Source organism: Siphateles boraxobius, unplaced genomic scaffold (genome assembly GCF_051911475.1).
Source record: "Siphateles boraxobius isolate OS27281-9 unplaced genomic scaffold, OSU_SipBor_1 8, whole genome shotgun sequence".
In the NCBI taxonomy this organism is placed as follows: Eukaryota; Metazoa; Chordata; class Actinopteri; order Cypriniformes; family Leuciscidae; genus Siphateles; species Siphateles boraxobius.
In genome coordinates, this window is record NW_027509208.1 from 33,936,109 (window position 1) to 33,954,457 (window position 18,349).

Consider the following 18,349-nt stretch of genomic DNA (forward strand, 5'->3'; position numbering starts at 1 on the left):
AAATCTGGGATTTTTTTTTAGGCCATATCGCCCAGCCCTAATAGTTCATAATGCGTATGTACTGCAGCCTGAGCGGGGCCAGAGCTGCATCTACGCACTGATAGAGCTAGACCGAATGGAAGTACCTCATATTGGTATTCTTTGCCCCTGAAAGAAAACCTCAGGAACTTCCTGTGCTGAGAGAGGATGAAGACATGGAAGTATGCGTCCTTTAGATCTATCATGAGAAACCAGTCCTCGGACCTCATTTGAGTCACGATCTGTTTGAGTGTCAGCATCTTGAAATGAGTTTCTTGACTGTATGATTCAAATGACAAAGATGTAGTATAGGACGCAACCCCCCATCCTTTTTTTGGAACAATGAAATATCGGCTGTAAAAACCTGATTCTCTGTTGAGTGAGTACACCTGCTCTATTGCCTCTTTCGCTAACAGAATTTTCACCTCTTGCTCCATAACCAGAGCCTGCTCGGGATGAACTAACGTGAGCAACACCCCGTTGTAGCGTGGCGGATGAGAACCAAACTGGATTCGGTATCCCCTTTCTACTGTCTGCAGGACCCACTGAGATATGTTTGGCAGATACTTCCATTCTGTCAGATAATCTACTAAGGGTTCTAGCCTCTTGAGACTGGCCTCTGGTATAACTGGGACAGCCATTTCGGTAGCCTGAAGTATACTGGCAAGAACCAACCGAACTGACTGTTTTTGAACCCCCCTCAGAGGGTGCGAGTTTGACGCAGCATAAAGTTGACACTGAGTCATGAGCTCGCTGGAGGCCGCAGTGCCCAGAGGCACCTAGGGTGGCGGGGTTGGCAGAACGGCCCCCTGAGGGCACCGAGGTGGAATGAGCACCGTCAGGGCCGGCCCGAGGCATAAGCGAACTAAGCGGCTGCTTGGGGCCCCCTGGCCACCAGGGGGCCCCCCAATCGAGTTAAAAATTTTTTTTTATTTTAGATGACTTAAACAAGTGACATAAATGAATGAATGAATATGAATGAATAATTCAAGACAAGAAAATTCTGATTTCATGATCAATATACCTGCCAACAACTGCTGCTGTGTCTGCCAGCGTTTAAGTCATGCGCATAATCTAGTCACCTCGCGAGTGCATAGACAATTCGTGCGCAACTGCGCATAGTCACGGTATCGGTTTAAGTTGGAGAAAATAGCCCCAGGGGAACTTAACCTTCTTGGTGTAAGGTTAGCAGTTTGAATAAATAATAAACATAGCAGTTTGAACTCTTCTCCACTTTATTATACCACACATCAGATCACTAACTCCAAAAACCCGCGACACTCCAGTACCAAGTGCGCACGACCAATTCCTATCTACGGCAAGCCCCGAGGGGAAAAATAGATTGCATACACACATACAACGAGCGCCAGTACATTACCGGTATTATAGTAACAGATTTTGTTGGATTCTGTCATGTACAATCCAACAAAGTCTGTTACAATAATAATAATAAAAAAGATTTTGAGGACAGTTACACTGTATTGAGACAGTAGAGAAATAATAATATTTTTTACAGTTTTCAACAATAATTGTCATTGTTGAACCCTTATTCTTATTATGTTTCTGATTTCTCAGTTTTGTCATTATTTTTTGCAAATAATTTATTTTATATACATTTTGAGACAGTTTGTTTTAAGAAGTTTCAAAGAGTTAGTAAAAGAGTAAAGTAAAAGTTTCAACTTTTTTATTTAAGTAGGCATCTATTTTTTATTTTTTATTTATTTTGTATTAATACATAACCTCACTGTATTCATTTATAATGTATCATTATTGCGTGACATTTGTGTCAATAATTGTCAAGCACAGGTGACTTCGCGTAGTGGGAGGGGACCCCCAAATCAAATTCTGCTTAGGGCCCCCAAAAGGCTCGGGCCGGCTCTGAGCACCGTATACTGAGGTGTACACTGCTCCACCTCGGTTGGGGCTGCCCTCAGAGGTTTGACACCAGTGGCGTCAGGAACTTTTTTGAGCTTGAAGAACGGTCCTCAGATTCGGCTTCTGCTTCGAAGGCTTCGGCTGAGAGTGTTGGCACTGACCCCATTATTTCTGAGGGGGAGTACGGGACGCGACACTCTCCTTTTGCTCTGCTCTATGTGAGGAACTGGATTGCTGGAGCTGCTCACCAGCCCCAGGGGGTTGGACACGGCGAGAGATGTACTTCCTAAATGCCTCCGCTTGCTTTTTGGCCTCCTGGCATCTCTCGACGACCGTCGTGTTAAAGTATTAAAAAGTTTGTCTATTGTTATGGAACATATCAGTTCTGCATATGAATCTACTTTTGGTAGATTGGACACAAACTCAGCCATTAACTGGCCATTCACAAAACTGTTGGAATACAGCTCCTTCCAAATGAGAGTCTTTTTTCGAATGTCAGAAACCTCAGTCAGAACTTAGCCATCTTCTGACCGTAAAAACTGAATACTTTTTCTTTGGACATTTTTCCTTTCTAAACTGAAAAAGTTTTCAAACTTAGACGGGGCATCCATTTCAGAAAGACTACCAACTGAGACCTTGTAGATCTGCTAAGGCTGTTTTTTTCCTTTAAGAGCCTGCAATTGGTTTTGATTTGCAGAGGCTCCATTTAAAGCCTGAAGTTCAACAATATCCATCTCTAGACATCTTATGGATTGAACCATGTCTCTAGTAACATTAAAAGTGTACTGATTACAGAGTTTTTGTATTTGCACCTTCCCAATCTCCCACCACTGTTGTATTGATGTAAAAGAAGACTTTTTAGATTTCCATCCCAACCAAAAGAAGGAAACACATTTACAAAAGTGAGCATCTTCAAGTAAAGCACTATTAAAATGCCAGTAGGCACTCTTATATTTAACAGAATTAATAAAAAACACATGCTACTACCATTGAGGGGTCAGAGAAACCAACTGGACAAATATCACAAGATTTAAAACATTTTTTCTGATTTTTAAAGAATAAAAAAGATACAATCTTGCTAATGAAATGCAATTTTCTTCCACATGAGCCCACTCACCTAAAGGATTATTAGGAACACCTGTTAAATTTCTCATTAATGCAATTATCTAATCAACCAATCACATGGCAGTTGCTTCAATGCATTTAGGGGTGTGGTCCTGGTCAAGACAATCTCCTGAACTCCAAACTGAATGTCAGAATGGGAAAGAAAGGTGATTTAAGCAATTTTGAGCGCGGCATGATTGTTGGTGCCAGGCGGGCTGGTCTGAATATTTCCCAATCTACTCAGTTACTGGGATTTTCACGCACAACCATTTCTAGGGTTTACAAAGAATGGTGTGAAAAGGGAAAAACATCCAGTATGCGGCAGTCCTGTGGGCGAAAATGATGCTAGAGGTCAGAGGAGAATGGACCGACTGATTCAAGCTGATAGAAGAGCAACTTTGACTTCAATAACCACTCGTTGCAACCGAGGTATGCAGCAAAGCATTTGTGAAGCCACAACACACACAACCTTGAGGCAGATGGGATACAACAGCAGAAGACCCCACCGGGTACCACTCATCTCCACTAATAATAGGAAAAAGAGGCTACAATTTGCAAGAGCTCACCAAAATTGGACAGTTGAAGACTGGAAAAATGTTGCCTGGTCTGATGAGTCTCAATTTCTGTTGAGACATTCAGATGGTAGAGTCAGAATTTGGCCTAAACAGAATGAGAACATGGATCCATCATGCCTTATTACCACTGTGCAGGCTGGTGGTGGTGGTGTAATGGTGTGGGGGATGTTTTCTTGGCACACTTTAGGCCCCTTAGTGCCAATTGGGCATCGTTTAAATGCCACGGCCTACCTGAGCATTGTTTATGACCATGTCCATCCCTTTATGGCCACCTTGTACCCATCCTCTGATGGCTACTTCCAGCAGGAGAATGCACCATGTCACAAAGCTCGAATCATTTCAAATTGGTTTCTTGAACATGACAATGAGTTCACTGTACTAAAATAGCCCCTACAGTTCCCAGATCTCAACCTAATAGAGCATCTTTGTGATGTGGTGGAACGGGAGCTTCGTGCCCTGGATGTGCATCCCACAAACCTCCATCAACTGCAAGATGCTATCCTATCAATTTGGGGCCAACATTTCTAAAGAATGCTTTCAACACCTTGTTGAATCAATGCCACGTAGAATTAAGGCAGTTCTGAATGGGAAAGGGGTCAAACACAGTATTAGTATGTTCCTAATAACCCTTTAGGTGAGTGTATACCGTCTTTCATTACAATGAAATATTCTCCACACATCAGAGTGACAAGTTTTAATTATATTTAGTAATTTACTTCTTGAAGCCATATGAGGCTTAATGTGATTTCTATCTAAATCATTACTTGTACACTTCTGTAACATCATACGATATTGGTAGACAAGTCTTTGAAAACAAAACAGCCACCCCAGCATTAAGAGCAGTCTTATGACTCAGAACAATCTTTCCTTCCCACTCTTTCATCCATTTGACTTCATTTTCCTTTGTACTGTGAGTTTATTGCATAAACATGCCATCTATATTTTTTAGTTTCATTAACTCATAAATCTGCGCGCTTTTGTTTGCATACATAGCCCCATTTACAATCAGGGAAGAGATTTTAAAATTGCTTATTATGAGGGATGAAAAAAGCACAAAAAAACAGGTCCATATCACGCCGTTATTCTTGTGACATATCATTATTCAATGCTTGAGGACGCACTTTTTGTACATCTTTTTAGACTATACACCTCAGAATTTGACAGACATTCTTCACCTTTTTGTTTCATTAAAATTTTTACTGAGTCAATAAATAAGGAAAGATCAGGAAAATAGTCTATAACCTCAACATTCCTCATTCCTTTTGTACGTTGGAGGAAATTTTGGTAACACTTTATAATAACTGCACGCTATTAATCATTAGTTAAGCATGAGTAAACAGTTAATTCATCATTTATAAAGCATTAATAGACATTAATAAGCAGTTCATAAATACAGCTATAAATGTTTTTTCTTGATTTATAAGCATATCTATAATGTGTTTAATAATTGTATTTTCATACTTTGTTAATGATTAATTATTAATTTCTAAATGAAGTATAGCATTATTTACAAACCATTTATTTAGGAGTTGTCATTGGTTCATAAGATTACTTAGAATGTGTAAGTAAATGGAGTAAATTCAGGTAGTTATAAAGCATTTAGTAGTGGTCAGTGAACTATTTTTGTGAGCTCATCTAAAGTGAGGACTATTCATGCCTTGTAAAGCATTTATAAAGGAGATTTAAAGACTCAGTTATCTTCTAAACAGAAAAATGAAACAAACACAACACAGTGATACAGAACATAGAAATATTTAACGGCCTTTAAATCTCCTTTGTAAATGCTTTACAAGGCATAACTAGTCCTCACTTTAGATGAGCTAACAAAAATAGTTAACTGACCACTAATAAATGCTTTATAACTACACGAATTAACCCTGATTTACAGTATAAATGCATATTAATAAAGAATTTATTAACACACTAAGTAACTATTACTATATGTCTGAATGATAAGATGTATAAATATACATTTAAATAGTTTATTAATCATTTACTTACACTTTCTAAGTAATCTTATAGTAATAACTGGTTTATAAATAATGCAATACTTGTTTTAGAAATGATAAATTGATCATTAATAAAGTATGAAAATACAATTATTAAACACATTATAGAAATGTTTTTAAATCTAGAATAACGCGTTTATAGCTGTATTTATAAACTGCTTATTAATAGCGTGCCGTTATTATAGTGTTACCGATTTTTTTTTATTCTTTACAAACTGTAACCACTGTAGTCTTGTCTCAACTCTTCCTCAACTTGAACTTCAGAAAATTCTTGCTCAGTTTCTGAGCCAGACAAATCACTTGCATTCAACACCTCCCCAGAACTTTTGGTAATGGTCTCATCTTGTGCCTTTTTCTTTGATGTACTTCCTTTTCACTGATGGTACTTTAAATATTGCTTTGTCCTCTTTGAGTAATTCACCCACCATCTCATCAAGCTCAATATTCATTGTCTCATAATTTTTTTTAAATTCGTTTCTCACTACTCTTCACTCTACTATTTCCTGGTTCTTCATTGTCCAAACTCAAATCCAAAACCTCACCAACTTCGCTTTCTTTTTCCACACTCTGACCTTCATTATGACTTTGAGACCCACTTTCATCTTCTGTACCATTTGACACATTTTTGTCTGGACAAGCGTGTACCACTTTCCCGCATCCAAAGCATTTCATGCTCTCTGTTGTTGCAAAAATTACATAATCAAAGCTATCAACTTTAAATTTATAAGCAATATTCAGTTCATCAATATCACTCCTCAAAATCATATATATATATATATATCTGCGGAAAGACACAACGTGTTTCAACAACAGGGATTTGCAGCCAAGGCCGGACTTACCATTGGGCTTGACTGGGCTCAAGCCCATGGGCCCCGCCCAATAGGGGGCCCCGCCCGTTTACGTTTGATTTTTTCAGTAATATGTCAGTCATTTAATTTTTCATTTAAAGTTTGTTGATTGGTCTAGCATTGTTACCTGGACCTGCCCTGCAATGAAAAATGTAATTTAAGTAGCTAAATTAAATGTCAGTCATCTTGAGGTTAGCTGATTGGTTATTGGCAGTTACGTAGTGCCTTGTTTACTGCCGTACAAGAAACCTGTCTGCATTAGACAGCGATGTAATGGCGGACAAACGGTATCAGAGTGGCTTGCTTAAAAGAAAACTAAATAATGAAAGACAGCAACGCAAAAAGGAAGTTCTCAGTAAAATGAAAAGGATTACTGGATTTTTTTACACCCATGACACCACAGCCTGATGTGCAAGCGGAGAATCCAGAGGACAACAACCCGAACCCGCTGGAAGAAACGGTTGGAGACGATTTGAATTCACGAGCAGGGCAGCCCACCAATGAATCATCATCTCTTCAGTCAGAAACAGCGACCGAACAATGTTCAACTACAGATTCTTTATCCACTGATCCTGCTACCTTGCCTGTTGTTGTTTTAAATGATCAGCCTCTGGATTCTGTTCTTGATGTCATGCTTTCTTCGGATATGATAGTGTACTATTTTATTTTATTTTATTTTATTGACTGTACATTTCTAATTTGTGTTCATAGTTAAGATTTTTCACTACAACACTCACAGTCACCTGAGTAGGTGACTCACTTACGTATTACACACACACACAATTTATCTTGCACTTTGTTCAATGGGTTATTTTGCTATATTCTTGCAATTGAAGGCACTTCCTATATTATAATTGATATCTTATATTAGCCTACCACTAAATTTTAACTAAGTTAGGCATGTTCTATAAATTTCTATTTATGTATTTTTGCTAGAGTACTAAATTACATCTAATGATCTTTAAAATGCCATGGTAATGAGAAAATGCTTATTTAATTTTGTTATATATTATACTCTAAGATTGTAATTTATGTGATGTAGTAGACATACTATAGGTCAAAGTCAACCTAACACTTGTATACAATCTGTCAGCACTTAGCAGGAACAGTTTTTTTTAAAGATTTATACACTCATAGATTTAGCTATTTATATGGAATACAAATGATTTGTTATAATTGCAACCTTACAGGGTATTTGTTTGTTTTTCAATATGTTTTCCTGGTAAATAAGTGTTTTATTCTCATTCTGACAAAAGACATTTGTACATTGCAATAAACACATGATCACTTTGAACTTTTTTAATCATCATTTATTTATTGGAAAAAAACTTTTTTAAGCTTCAATCAGTGGTCATATAAATAAATTATTACGTTTTTTAACATGTAACACTGTCTATGGTACCAGTCACCATTTGAAAGTAGCTTTGCACTTCAAATAAAGATTGGATCAATTATATTGTTATGCCACCAGATGGCGACAAATGACTTAAAAAAACATTTCTCATTGAATCGTTCATTCAAGAGATTTGTTCAAAAATGCTGATTCATCTATGAAACAAGTGTATTTGATTGAGGAATTGAATCATTCAAACCCAAGTTTTTTAAAATAATTCAGATTAATTAAACATTTTTAATAGACTTCAGCAATTAACATAAATTATGTTATTATGTTACGTTGTTTGTTCAGAATCGTGATCTCTATTTTTATTCTCAGTTAATCTAGAATTGTGTAGCTCTAATACATAGCTTGTGTATGTATCATTTATTTCTATTTAAAGTAATGTATAGAAGGTAGGGCCCGAAACTGACTCAAGCCCAGGGGCCCCCACCACCCTAAGTCCTGCCCTGTTTGCAGCCAAAGGAACTTTTCTTAATCGCAGAAACCAACTGTCAATATCGAGATAATTCACGTTGCAGAGCTTCGTCACTAATATTAAAGGCACATTGGAAAGCAAAACCTTTCTCGCTGGATTAACAAGTGGGAAAACCTTGATCAAACTATCGAGGACTGTCCCGTTTTTAACTGTCACATTCACTTTCTCAATTTTGACTAAAAATAACACCACAGCACCGTTCATTCTCGACGCTGAGCGAATACTACTGTAACCAACCACCGCTCCTACCGCTAACACACATGACACACATCTAACACGCAAAGAGGGAGGGAGAAAGAGAGAGAGAGAAAGAGAGAGAGAGATGCCTCAATTAAAAGAGACTAAATTAATTACCAGAAAAATAACCACTCAAACAGATACTCCAGCAATTGTGTGTGTGTGTGTGTGTGTGTGTGTGTGTGTGTGTGTGTGTGTGTGTGTGTGTGTGTGTGTGTGTGTGTGTGCGACTGTGCGTGTGTGTGCGACTGTGCGTGTGTGTGTGTGCGTGTATTAGTAGTAGTGGGATCCTTTAGTCAAGTCACATTTTTTTAGCACTTTATACAATCCACTGCAAAAAAGATTTTCTTATTCTGTATTTTTGTCTTGTTTTCTACTACTAATATCAAAACATTCTTAAATCAAGACAAATGTACCTGAGAAGCAAAATTACTTTTTTAAGTCTTGTTTACTGGAAAATTGATCACAATTAAGTGATTTTTTTAGCAGAAATCTGCCAATTAGGTCAGAGAAATCAATTTTTCTCACTCCGTTGACAGATATTTTTTTCCTAACTCACTTGATTTTAATGATTTTCTTCAGAAAACAAAACTTAATTTGGTTCTTCAGAACAATGATCTTAATTTAATCATTTTCTATTACATGGAAAACAGGACAAAAATGCTAAGGAATAATTTGTATTTATTTATTTATTTTGCAGTGCACGTTTCAAAGCAGCTTCGCAGTAATAAACAGGAAAATAAGTGTTTTAATGTTGAAAAATTAATCAGTTAAAAAGTGAAATATCGGCTGTAAAGCAGCTCCACAGAAGACAATAGCTCAATTTAGTTTTAACTTTGATTTAGTTCAGAACTGAATCAATGTTGATTTAATTCAGTTCAATAGCAGTTTCAATGTTGCAACGTTCATCAATTATGAAACGAGTTAAAATCATTTAGCCACCTCATGATTAGATTCAGGTACTCATGTTATCATTCCAAAATGAGTCCTGATGCATCTCATTTTTCAGTGTCTTATGCCATGAGCGCAGAGTTTTTTAATATGCTGTTTCAGGTGGAAAGATGTTAAACTCTTGAAAAAGTCTCTCAATAAAAGATACAAACTACAGCGTTCCTGCTCTGATCTGCCAATAAATGTTGTATAAGCATCTATTATAGTGTAGTATTAGAGGCAGCTTTGGTTCTGTGTAAATATATTTCCACATCAGAGCAACCATTTTTCAGAGCAACATTGTCAGTCAGAACACATTCTGTTTTGATGTCTCCAGAGTCCAGCCGTTTATGTTTCTGAAGGCTTCTTCATGTTTGTTTGCTCAGCACAGGTATATTTTGTAGAATTTCATGCATGCACTTTTTCCTGCATAATTATATTTTTTCAGTTGCGTACAGTGGCGTCATGCCCATTCAAAGTGAGGGGGCACGTGCCCCCTCATATTTTTCCTCCCTGATAATTTTTTTGATTCCTATTATGCTCCATAATTACCAGTGCCTATAACGACTCAAATGTAGCCTATTCTCAGGAATGTGATTTTTCCGGATTTTCCGATTTGCCGGAGTGAAAAGGAGAGGAGATATGAGGACATAACAGGCTGACGTGCGTACAGATTTTTTCCTTCCTTTCCAAGTATCAACAAGGACGTATTTGCGTTCAGCTTGTTCACCTGCTCAATTTCGTACCTCAGTCGCTCTCGCTTTACATTGCGCGTATCGTTGTCAGTTGACAAAAACATCGCCGTTAGGCCACCAGTAGGACTGGCCGATATCGATATAAAAATATATCTATATATTTTTAAATGTGATATGGAATTAGACCATATCGATATAGTTCAAATTTGCGCTATGATCCTTGCTCCAAACAAGCTGCTGACTGCTTTTGTAGAAATACATATCGTGCATTCTATCAGTTGCAGTTCTGGCGCCTCCGTCTCAACAGCATTAGTGTAGGCTACAATGCGACAAATACTCATATCAAATGTTAGCGCAGAGGAACGGGACACATCAGTTCAGTGAGTTCACAAAAGTTAATTATTTGCATGTGCTTTAAAGCCTTGCCGGTTAAACATGTCATTCACTGCAGATGCGCTGTTCTAACATGCACTTTACTGAGCGCGAACACCCGACGTGCACATGCACTAAGAAAGCCTGTCTAACAGCGCCTGGTTACTGGACTAAGTTATCTTTCGAGTCTTATTTCGCTAATACTCTCAAATACACACAAGGTTACACACAAATACATAAGGAAAGTTGGTTATGTCTAAACTGAAAGCAAACCGAGAAAATTGAGAGAAATCTGCTTATCAAATTAGAGGCGTTGCGTACAGGTCTTAAAGAGACAGTAGCCCTAATAATAAACATGCAGCCGCTTGTCCTTAAAGGGATAGTTCACCCAAAAATAAAAATTCTGTCATTATTTATTCACTGTAATGTTGTTCCAAACCGATATTAATTTATTTATTGTGCTGAACACAAAAGAAGATATTTTGAAGAATGTGGGTAACCAGACAGTTGCTGGTCCCCATTGACTTCCATTGTGAAAAATATACTATGGAAATCACTGGGGTACATCAACTGTTTGGTTACCCACATTCTTCCAAATAACTTCAACAGAAGAAAAAAACTTATTCAGGTTTAAAACAACTTGAGAGAGTAAATGATGACAATTAATTTTTTTGGGAGAACTATCTATTTAATGTTAATAAAACAAGAAAATCTGTATATTTTCCTGTTTTTTTTGTCCTTAGCCAATCACATGCCTGATTCTTCTGGATGTGTAATAAATCGGTCAGCATCAGCCCGCCCCTTTTTCCTAATATGGTGTCTGTGTATATCAAATCAGCGCTCTAGAATCTTTGTTCAAGCAACTCACTCGTCTCGCACGTTGAGCTGGCAATGTTTTACAGATGGTCTTGAAGTGGTAGGTGGGCAAAGCAACAAATCGGCATTTAATTAGTTATCGGATGATATTAAAAGGTAGTGGGATTATTTGTGGTTGACCTGGAAATTTTAACTTGATCAAATAGTTATGGATTTGATATTAGCTGCGAATTCAGAGCATTAACTTAAGTTGTGTCAGTGTAACGTTATCGATAGCTAGCCTAGTCTAACCGTCAGAAAAGAATTGCCAATATTGCATCAGTGAATCAATTATTTCTCCGAACGCCTATCAATATAATGCAAATGTAGTTCATACCTGTTTTTCACAACAGATGGTGTTGTCTCTGGACATCTAAACATCAGACGCTCATACAGATGGACACTCTCAGTCTATCCAATACATGCAGATTAAAAGCCATAAATACAAAAAAGTGGTTAATCTATTTTCTTGGATACGTGTTTGGCACTTAAAGTCAGCAGATTGCACTTTGGTCCTCTGGATTTTGATAACTGGCCAAAAAGTTGCTTGCAGAAGTGGAGGAGAGCAGACATCAGTCAGTGCGGAGTGGAAGAGCTTCATTATCCATTCTGTGCATGAGCTCCCTGCTCCAGTAAACCGCCTCGTCTCTCATCTTCTCTCGCACGCTAAACGAGTAGGAATCAAATGATTCTGTCCACCCCAAAGACCCGAGCTGCGTTTGAAACTCACTGTGCAATTATTTCCAGCTCGGCTCGCTTGGCAGGTATATACCGCGCTCTTTGTAGTCTATCGACTGTTTACGTTTGAACTCTCGAGGAATTTCAGAAATGCATGTAATTATAGCTCATTTTCATCTCAATTTAATGATTTTTTATTTAAATTAGAATATTCAGAGAAGCTTGCTTGCTCTTTTATTTCCCTCCCGTTTGATTGAGGTTTTTATTTCTGAATCTAATTTAATTTGATTTGAACATTAACTGTGTTCAGTTTAATTTGAACTTATTTAAATCAACCTCCTGTGAAAAGGAAGTAAAAAGAAATGTGTGGCAAAGTTGTTTGCTATATATTAGGGCTGTCAAACGATTAAAATTTGTAATCTAAATAATTACACGATGTCACGATTAATTAATCGCAAATTAATTGTGACATCAAATTTGGGTGAGAAAGTCATTATTGTGTTAAATGAGAAAAGCATCAAATACATTACAGAAAGTAGGCTTCAATGGCCAAGAGGGTGACTAAATGATTTTAAATAATTTTCATTTTTGGGTGAACTATCCTTTAATGAGTTTTTTTTTATTAATATGAAAATAAGAAAAATAATGCTCTAAATAAGAAACTAAAACAGTTGCTGGCAGTAAATTTCTAAATGAGTAAGTCACTGAGTCATTCATTCATTCCATTATTTTAAATGCCTGATTCATGCAGGAATGAAGTAAATTGCTCTCTTTATCTGTAGGCCATTGAATCACTGGTTCACCCGATTCATTCACTCAAAAGCTTAGAGACGCACAACAATTCTGTTCTGGCTATACCTGTATATTTAATATTTTTGTTTGCAAAATTTAGCAAAAACAGACAATATTGTGTCTAACACGTTCAGCACAGACGCGCAAGCGGTTGCTGATGTGTTCGTTACAACGACAACCATCTGCTTCGTGTATCCTGTTTGTAGCAAATGAAAATGTCATACATCTGAAGCAATAACTAAATACTGAGCGTATTGCGCTCTTTCCTTTTGCGCTCAATACTGATATTGTTTATTGCGAATTATATTTTTATTGTTTTGCGCTCACGTGTTTTCTGTAGAGGATGCATGCGCGGTTACTTTCCACACAGAAACTCAATTCTGACACCCCGTTGAACGTGCTGCTTATATGTACTTTATTTTTGGTTGAAATAACAATTTAAGTGTGTAATTTTTCAATTTCATTTAAATTTGTAGTTAAAATAAATAAAAATAAATGTATTTTGAAATGTAGAATTACAGCCTTGCGTTATTGTGTAGTGAAAATAACCCCCAAGCACCACCTAGTGTCCAACCTACGCTAATACTGTTAGCACCTGTTTAGACGCGAGTTCTGTAACTGCACTGAACTGAACATGCAGCACGACAGAGAAAGGAACCCCAAGAATGATCCAGGTAAATGTGTGCAAATGTATAGGACCCCATTCCTATATTTTACCTGAGGCCTCCAAATAACTAAATCCACCCCTGCTCTCGGGAGCACGTGTAAACGTCACATCCTATTGATTTTCCCGGGGAAACCGGCCCGAGTCCTTCACTTAGACAACCTAGGAAGTCAGGGAATGTCTCGTAGTATTTTAAGTGTTGCCACAAGCTGTTCACACATTGACAATACAAAAAGTGATTAAAGCATGAGAATTCTTGCATATAGCCACTTTTTTTTTTACATTTTAATTTATTTCAGTTCAAATTTATTCCATTTATTCTAAATGACTTTATGGTTTTAGGTTTAGTTAACTATAATAACCCTGGTGTTATGTCCCTGCTGCTTGTGTGTGTGTGTGTGTGTGTGTGTGTGTGTGTGTGTGTGTGTGTGTGTGTGTGTGTGTGTGTGTGTGTGTGTGTGTGTGTGTGTGTGTGTGTGTGTGTGTGTGTGTGTGTGTGTGTGTGTGTGTGTGTGTGTGTGTGTGTGTGTTTTTTTGTCCAGCTTTACGGGACAAAGCACGTGAGCTGAACGCGACTCTGGGCGTGAGGGACGGGGCTCCAGAGAAGAGTGTGAACGAGATGAATGATGATATTCAAGCCATGCTCGCAGAACTACGCAAACGACTGCTCTCCGGCAAGAAAAACATTGCTGATGAAGAACTGGGGTAAAATACACACACACACACACACACAGGTGGGGTGGCAATAAGCTTCCCAGCCACCAGCACCTTCCTTTGACACATTGCTGCAGATTTATTTTACTTCCTGTATATATATATATATATATATATATATATATATATATATATATATATATATATATATATATATATATATATATATAAAAATCATTACAGCACTCAGAATAGTTTTGTCATGTTACTGAATATGTTAATGTTAATGTATTTGGTCTTGCTGGACTTCGTTGCTGCTGCTGTTAAGCAAGTATGATCCAGGCAGGTGGAGCTGGGGAGGTGGAGGGGTTCAGAGGAACTCTGATAGTGCGCAGCAGGACTAGCTTAGCGTAAACACTGAACCAGACTATTTAAATGTTGAGCAAACAATCTCACTGGCTACAGAGTTAGCAGAGGCCAATCAGCTTGTGCCATGTGGCAATGATGTGATTACTAGCGGATTGCATGTAAAGTACCATCAGTCTGCTCCCTCTGGAGTTTCATGACTTAACTATGTATACAGGGCCTAAAACTAACTCTAGACCAATGGCTGGTGACTTAAGAAAATGTACAAGCCATGAAACATAGATTAATCCTTATTAAAGCTACAAAAGTTATTCAGTCAAGAGCAGTGAGTGATTTTTTTTCTTTGTCTTTTGTTGTTGAACATTAATGACACAGACTGCTGTCACTTTAAGAGCTAATGCATGGATCCAGTATACTGTTACAGGTCCTTTTTATTTCTCAACAGTTTATGTTCAGTTAAGACATAACTGACTATCTTTACTAGGATACTCACTTTAATATATATATATATATATATATATATACTGTGTATATATATATTCATATATAGCACATCATTATCTACATAGCACAGATGATTGGTTGTTGTTGCATCAGCGGCCAATAAGCTGCGGCTCAACATTTAAAAAAATACCAGTGTGTTGCTGTTAGCAGTGCAGTGCTCTTTCAGAAGCCCTCCCTCTTTCCCAGCTCCACCTGTATAGATCTGCTACGGGGTTCAATCATGTCTGGTACATGTGCAGCAGCAGCAGCGTGTCTTACAGGCTCACAGTAATGTCTGTGAATGTATCGGCAGTAGAAAGTCTCGGTACTTGCTCTGCAGCAGCAGCAGATCTATTCCACCTAGACCAAATGCATCAACAATGCCATATCCATTACCAGCCAAATGAGCTCACTTTCACGTCTTCTCGTCAAGGCTTAAACTTATGTGACGATGTAGCGCTGGCCCATCAACTCGAGCATAGTTCATGTTTGCTCACGTTCATGCATTGTTGAAATTCATAAAAACGTTTCCTGCCAATATATATATGATGTCACAACTGTACCTTCATTTTTTGCCATAATGGAAAAATCATGCAGTATCGAGGTTGTGAATATTAAGTTCTCACACCAAACAGCATTGTGATTTGTTGCAAGCGTACTATGCATATGTAAAGATCATATGAATATTATTCAGTTCAAATACCCCAACAAACCTCTTACATAAAGAGCAAATACAGCCAAACAGCTGCGGATAAGGATACCGCTCAAGCTCACAGGTTGGAATTATTGTGTTTGTGGCATTATGTTTCTCAGTCGTATTTTGTGGTTCATTGGATTACAGCTTAAATGAAGAAAGTTTCTCTTTCTTATGTAAAATCTTAATGAACTAATTAAAAATTGCCTGCGGTTGGGCAGGGGAGGAATATTGTTCCAGCCTAATCAAATTACTTCTATAATGGATTCCTCTGTGTGTACGGCTATGAGAGAACAGAGAGAGACACCTAGAGGAAGACAGTGGGAATGAGTCCAGATTAAACCAGTTGAAGAGCTTCAGCTTGTTGTCTGGGTTGTTGCGCTCCTGCAGGGACACTGGTTTAATGTCTCCTGTCTCCTCAGAAGATATCCTTTCACCTTGCACAAGACAAAATTTGTCCCAAAAATGCAATATTCAGCTCTGATTGTCACATCTTCATTCAGGATTGTTGCAGATCAAAACAAAACAAAAAATATATCATTCATATGTCATCATTTATTCACCCACATATCATTCCAAAACTGAATTACTTGTTTGTTTTTTCTGTGGAACAAAGTGAAAATTATTTATTTGATCAAAAATACAGGGCAAAACAATAATATTGTGAAATAATATTACAGTTTAAAATAACTGTTTCTATGTAAATATATATTTTGTAGAGTGTCATTTATTCCTGTGATCAAAGCTGAATTTTCTGCATCATTACTCCAGACTTTTCTTTATGAAAACAGCTTAATATTGTTGTGGAAAGCGTGATACATTTTTCAGGAAAGTTCAGGAAATCAGCATTTATTTAAAATAGAAAACTTTTATAACATTATAAATGTCTTTTCTGTCACTTATGGTCAATTAAAAGTATTAATTTATTTCAAAAATACTCATAACGTTTGAACAGCAGTGTAGCTGGTCCTTCTGTGTTTCTGTCTGGTGGTAAAGGTTTTTTTTGAGTCATGAGTGACAGATAAAGAGAGAATGAAACGCGCTCTGGTTCTCTATCTTTATAGGGCCGCTGAGGCTCTTCTGGCTCGAGTGAAGCGTTTGTTTGGAGATCCACACCAGGCCACAGAGGACCTGAAGAAGGAGGTCAGTGATAAGATGGGCGATTACAGGCAGAAACTGGAGGAAGCTCAGGATCTGCTGAGGGACGCGCACAACAAAACCAAACAGGCAGAAGTTCTGGCTAATACCAACCAACTGAACCTTGACCGCCTGCAGGTGCACAGATACACAAACACTCAAACTCATGAAACACTCCGTGTCTAAGGTCTAAAGCGTTTCGCTATGTTCGTGCAGGGAAAGGTTGAGGTGGCCGGGGAAAAGAAAAAGGAAATGGAGGGGATTTTGGCGGAAGGAGAGAAGATGCTGGACGAAGCTAACGCTCTGTCCGACAGCATCAACCAAGGCAAAGAGGTCAGTTTCATGCTAAACACACGACAGAAATGCTACACAACCACGAGTGATGTCTGACTGGCTGGCATGTGTAGGAGCTGGAGGAGATGGAGGAGGAACTGGGACCGCTGCACGATAAACTGGATCTTAAGGTGGCGCAGTTGGGTCGCGGTCTGGATGACTCTGTCCCAGATCTGCTGATGAGAGCGGAGGATCACGCCGGCCAGCTCAACGAGTCCGCTGCCATACTCGACAGGTGTGTGTGTGTGTGTGTGTGTGTGTGTGTGTGTGTGTGTGTGTGTGTGTGTGTGTGTGTGTGTGTGTGTGTGTGTGTGTGTGTGTGTGTGTGTGTGTGTGTGTGTGTGTGTGTGTGTGTGTGTGTGTGAGAGTGTGTGTGTGTGTGATGGGTATGTTTAGGGGTCGGGTTAGTGTTTGTGTGTGTACCTGTACCGCGGTTTTGCAGTGTCAGTAAAAAACAAACAACTTGTAACGACGCAAATTTTGATTACAGGGACAGATTACAGTTTTTTTCGATTGCTAAACGATAGTGAGCACAACTGTAGCTACATGTGCAAAACTCTAACTACAGTCTGCACTACCAACAGTCACCTGAGCTAAACAGTTCACATCACCTGCAAAACTCATTCCAAGCAACACAACTCTTAACACATGGCTCAAAACAGGCTCAGTGCAGCCAAACACTATGCACAACCCTCACTGAGATAACACACACTGTCACTCAGAACACACTGAGAGTAAAAACACTAACATTAAACACCAATACAGAAAATACAAACTTTTCATCTTTACAGTTTGAAAAATTACAGTGACTTCATACAAAGTAATATTTTCTTCAAAGAAAAGAGTGACATTCTTTCATATGATTTATTTAAATGTTTAGAACATAACAATTCTTTAAGGGAAATGAAAATTAGCAGTTTGCTTCAATAGTCTGTAGTAATTTACGGAATTACAGTAATGAGAAAAAAAAGGTAGAAACTAAAAGTACATACTGTAATTCGAACAAATAACATTCACGACACCTGCTTAGTCTTTCAGCTGAAATTGCAATCAGCAGTGTTTGAAACGAGGCTGAAATCTATTCTGTTTTGAATGTGTGGTTCACAGTTTTGACAGCAGTGTGTTAGCATTTGAACAAAGTGCTGTAAATCCACAG

General features: G+C 38.0%; 1 protein-coding gene across 14 annotated transcripts in view; it reads left to right on the top strand.

The window, feature by feature from the left end:
- The window catches only part of lama2 (laminin, alpha 2), a 419,939-nt gene that overhangs the window by 357,024 nt on the left and 44,566 nt on the right, over window positions 1-18,349 (top strand). For all 14 annotated transcript variants that reach the window (XM_077221106.1, XM_077221108.1, XM_077221107.1 and 11 more), the window contains 4 exons: window positions 14,069-14,231; window positions 16,788-16,998; window positions 17,077-17,193; window positions 17,268-17,428. In XM_077221106.1, the coding sequence (XP_077077221.1) occupies window positions 14,069-14,231; window positions 16,788-16,998; window positions 17,077-17,193; window positions 17,268-17,428 (652 nt within the window). The remainder of the gene's footprint in view (window positions 1-14,068; window positions 14,232-16,787; window positions 16,999-17,076; window positions 17,194-17,267; window positions 17,429-18,349) is intronic.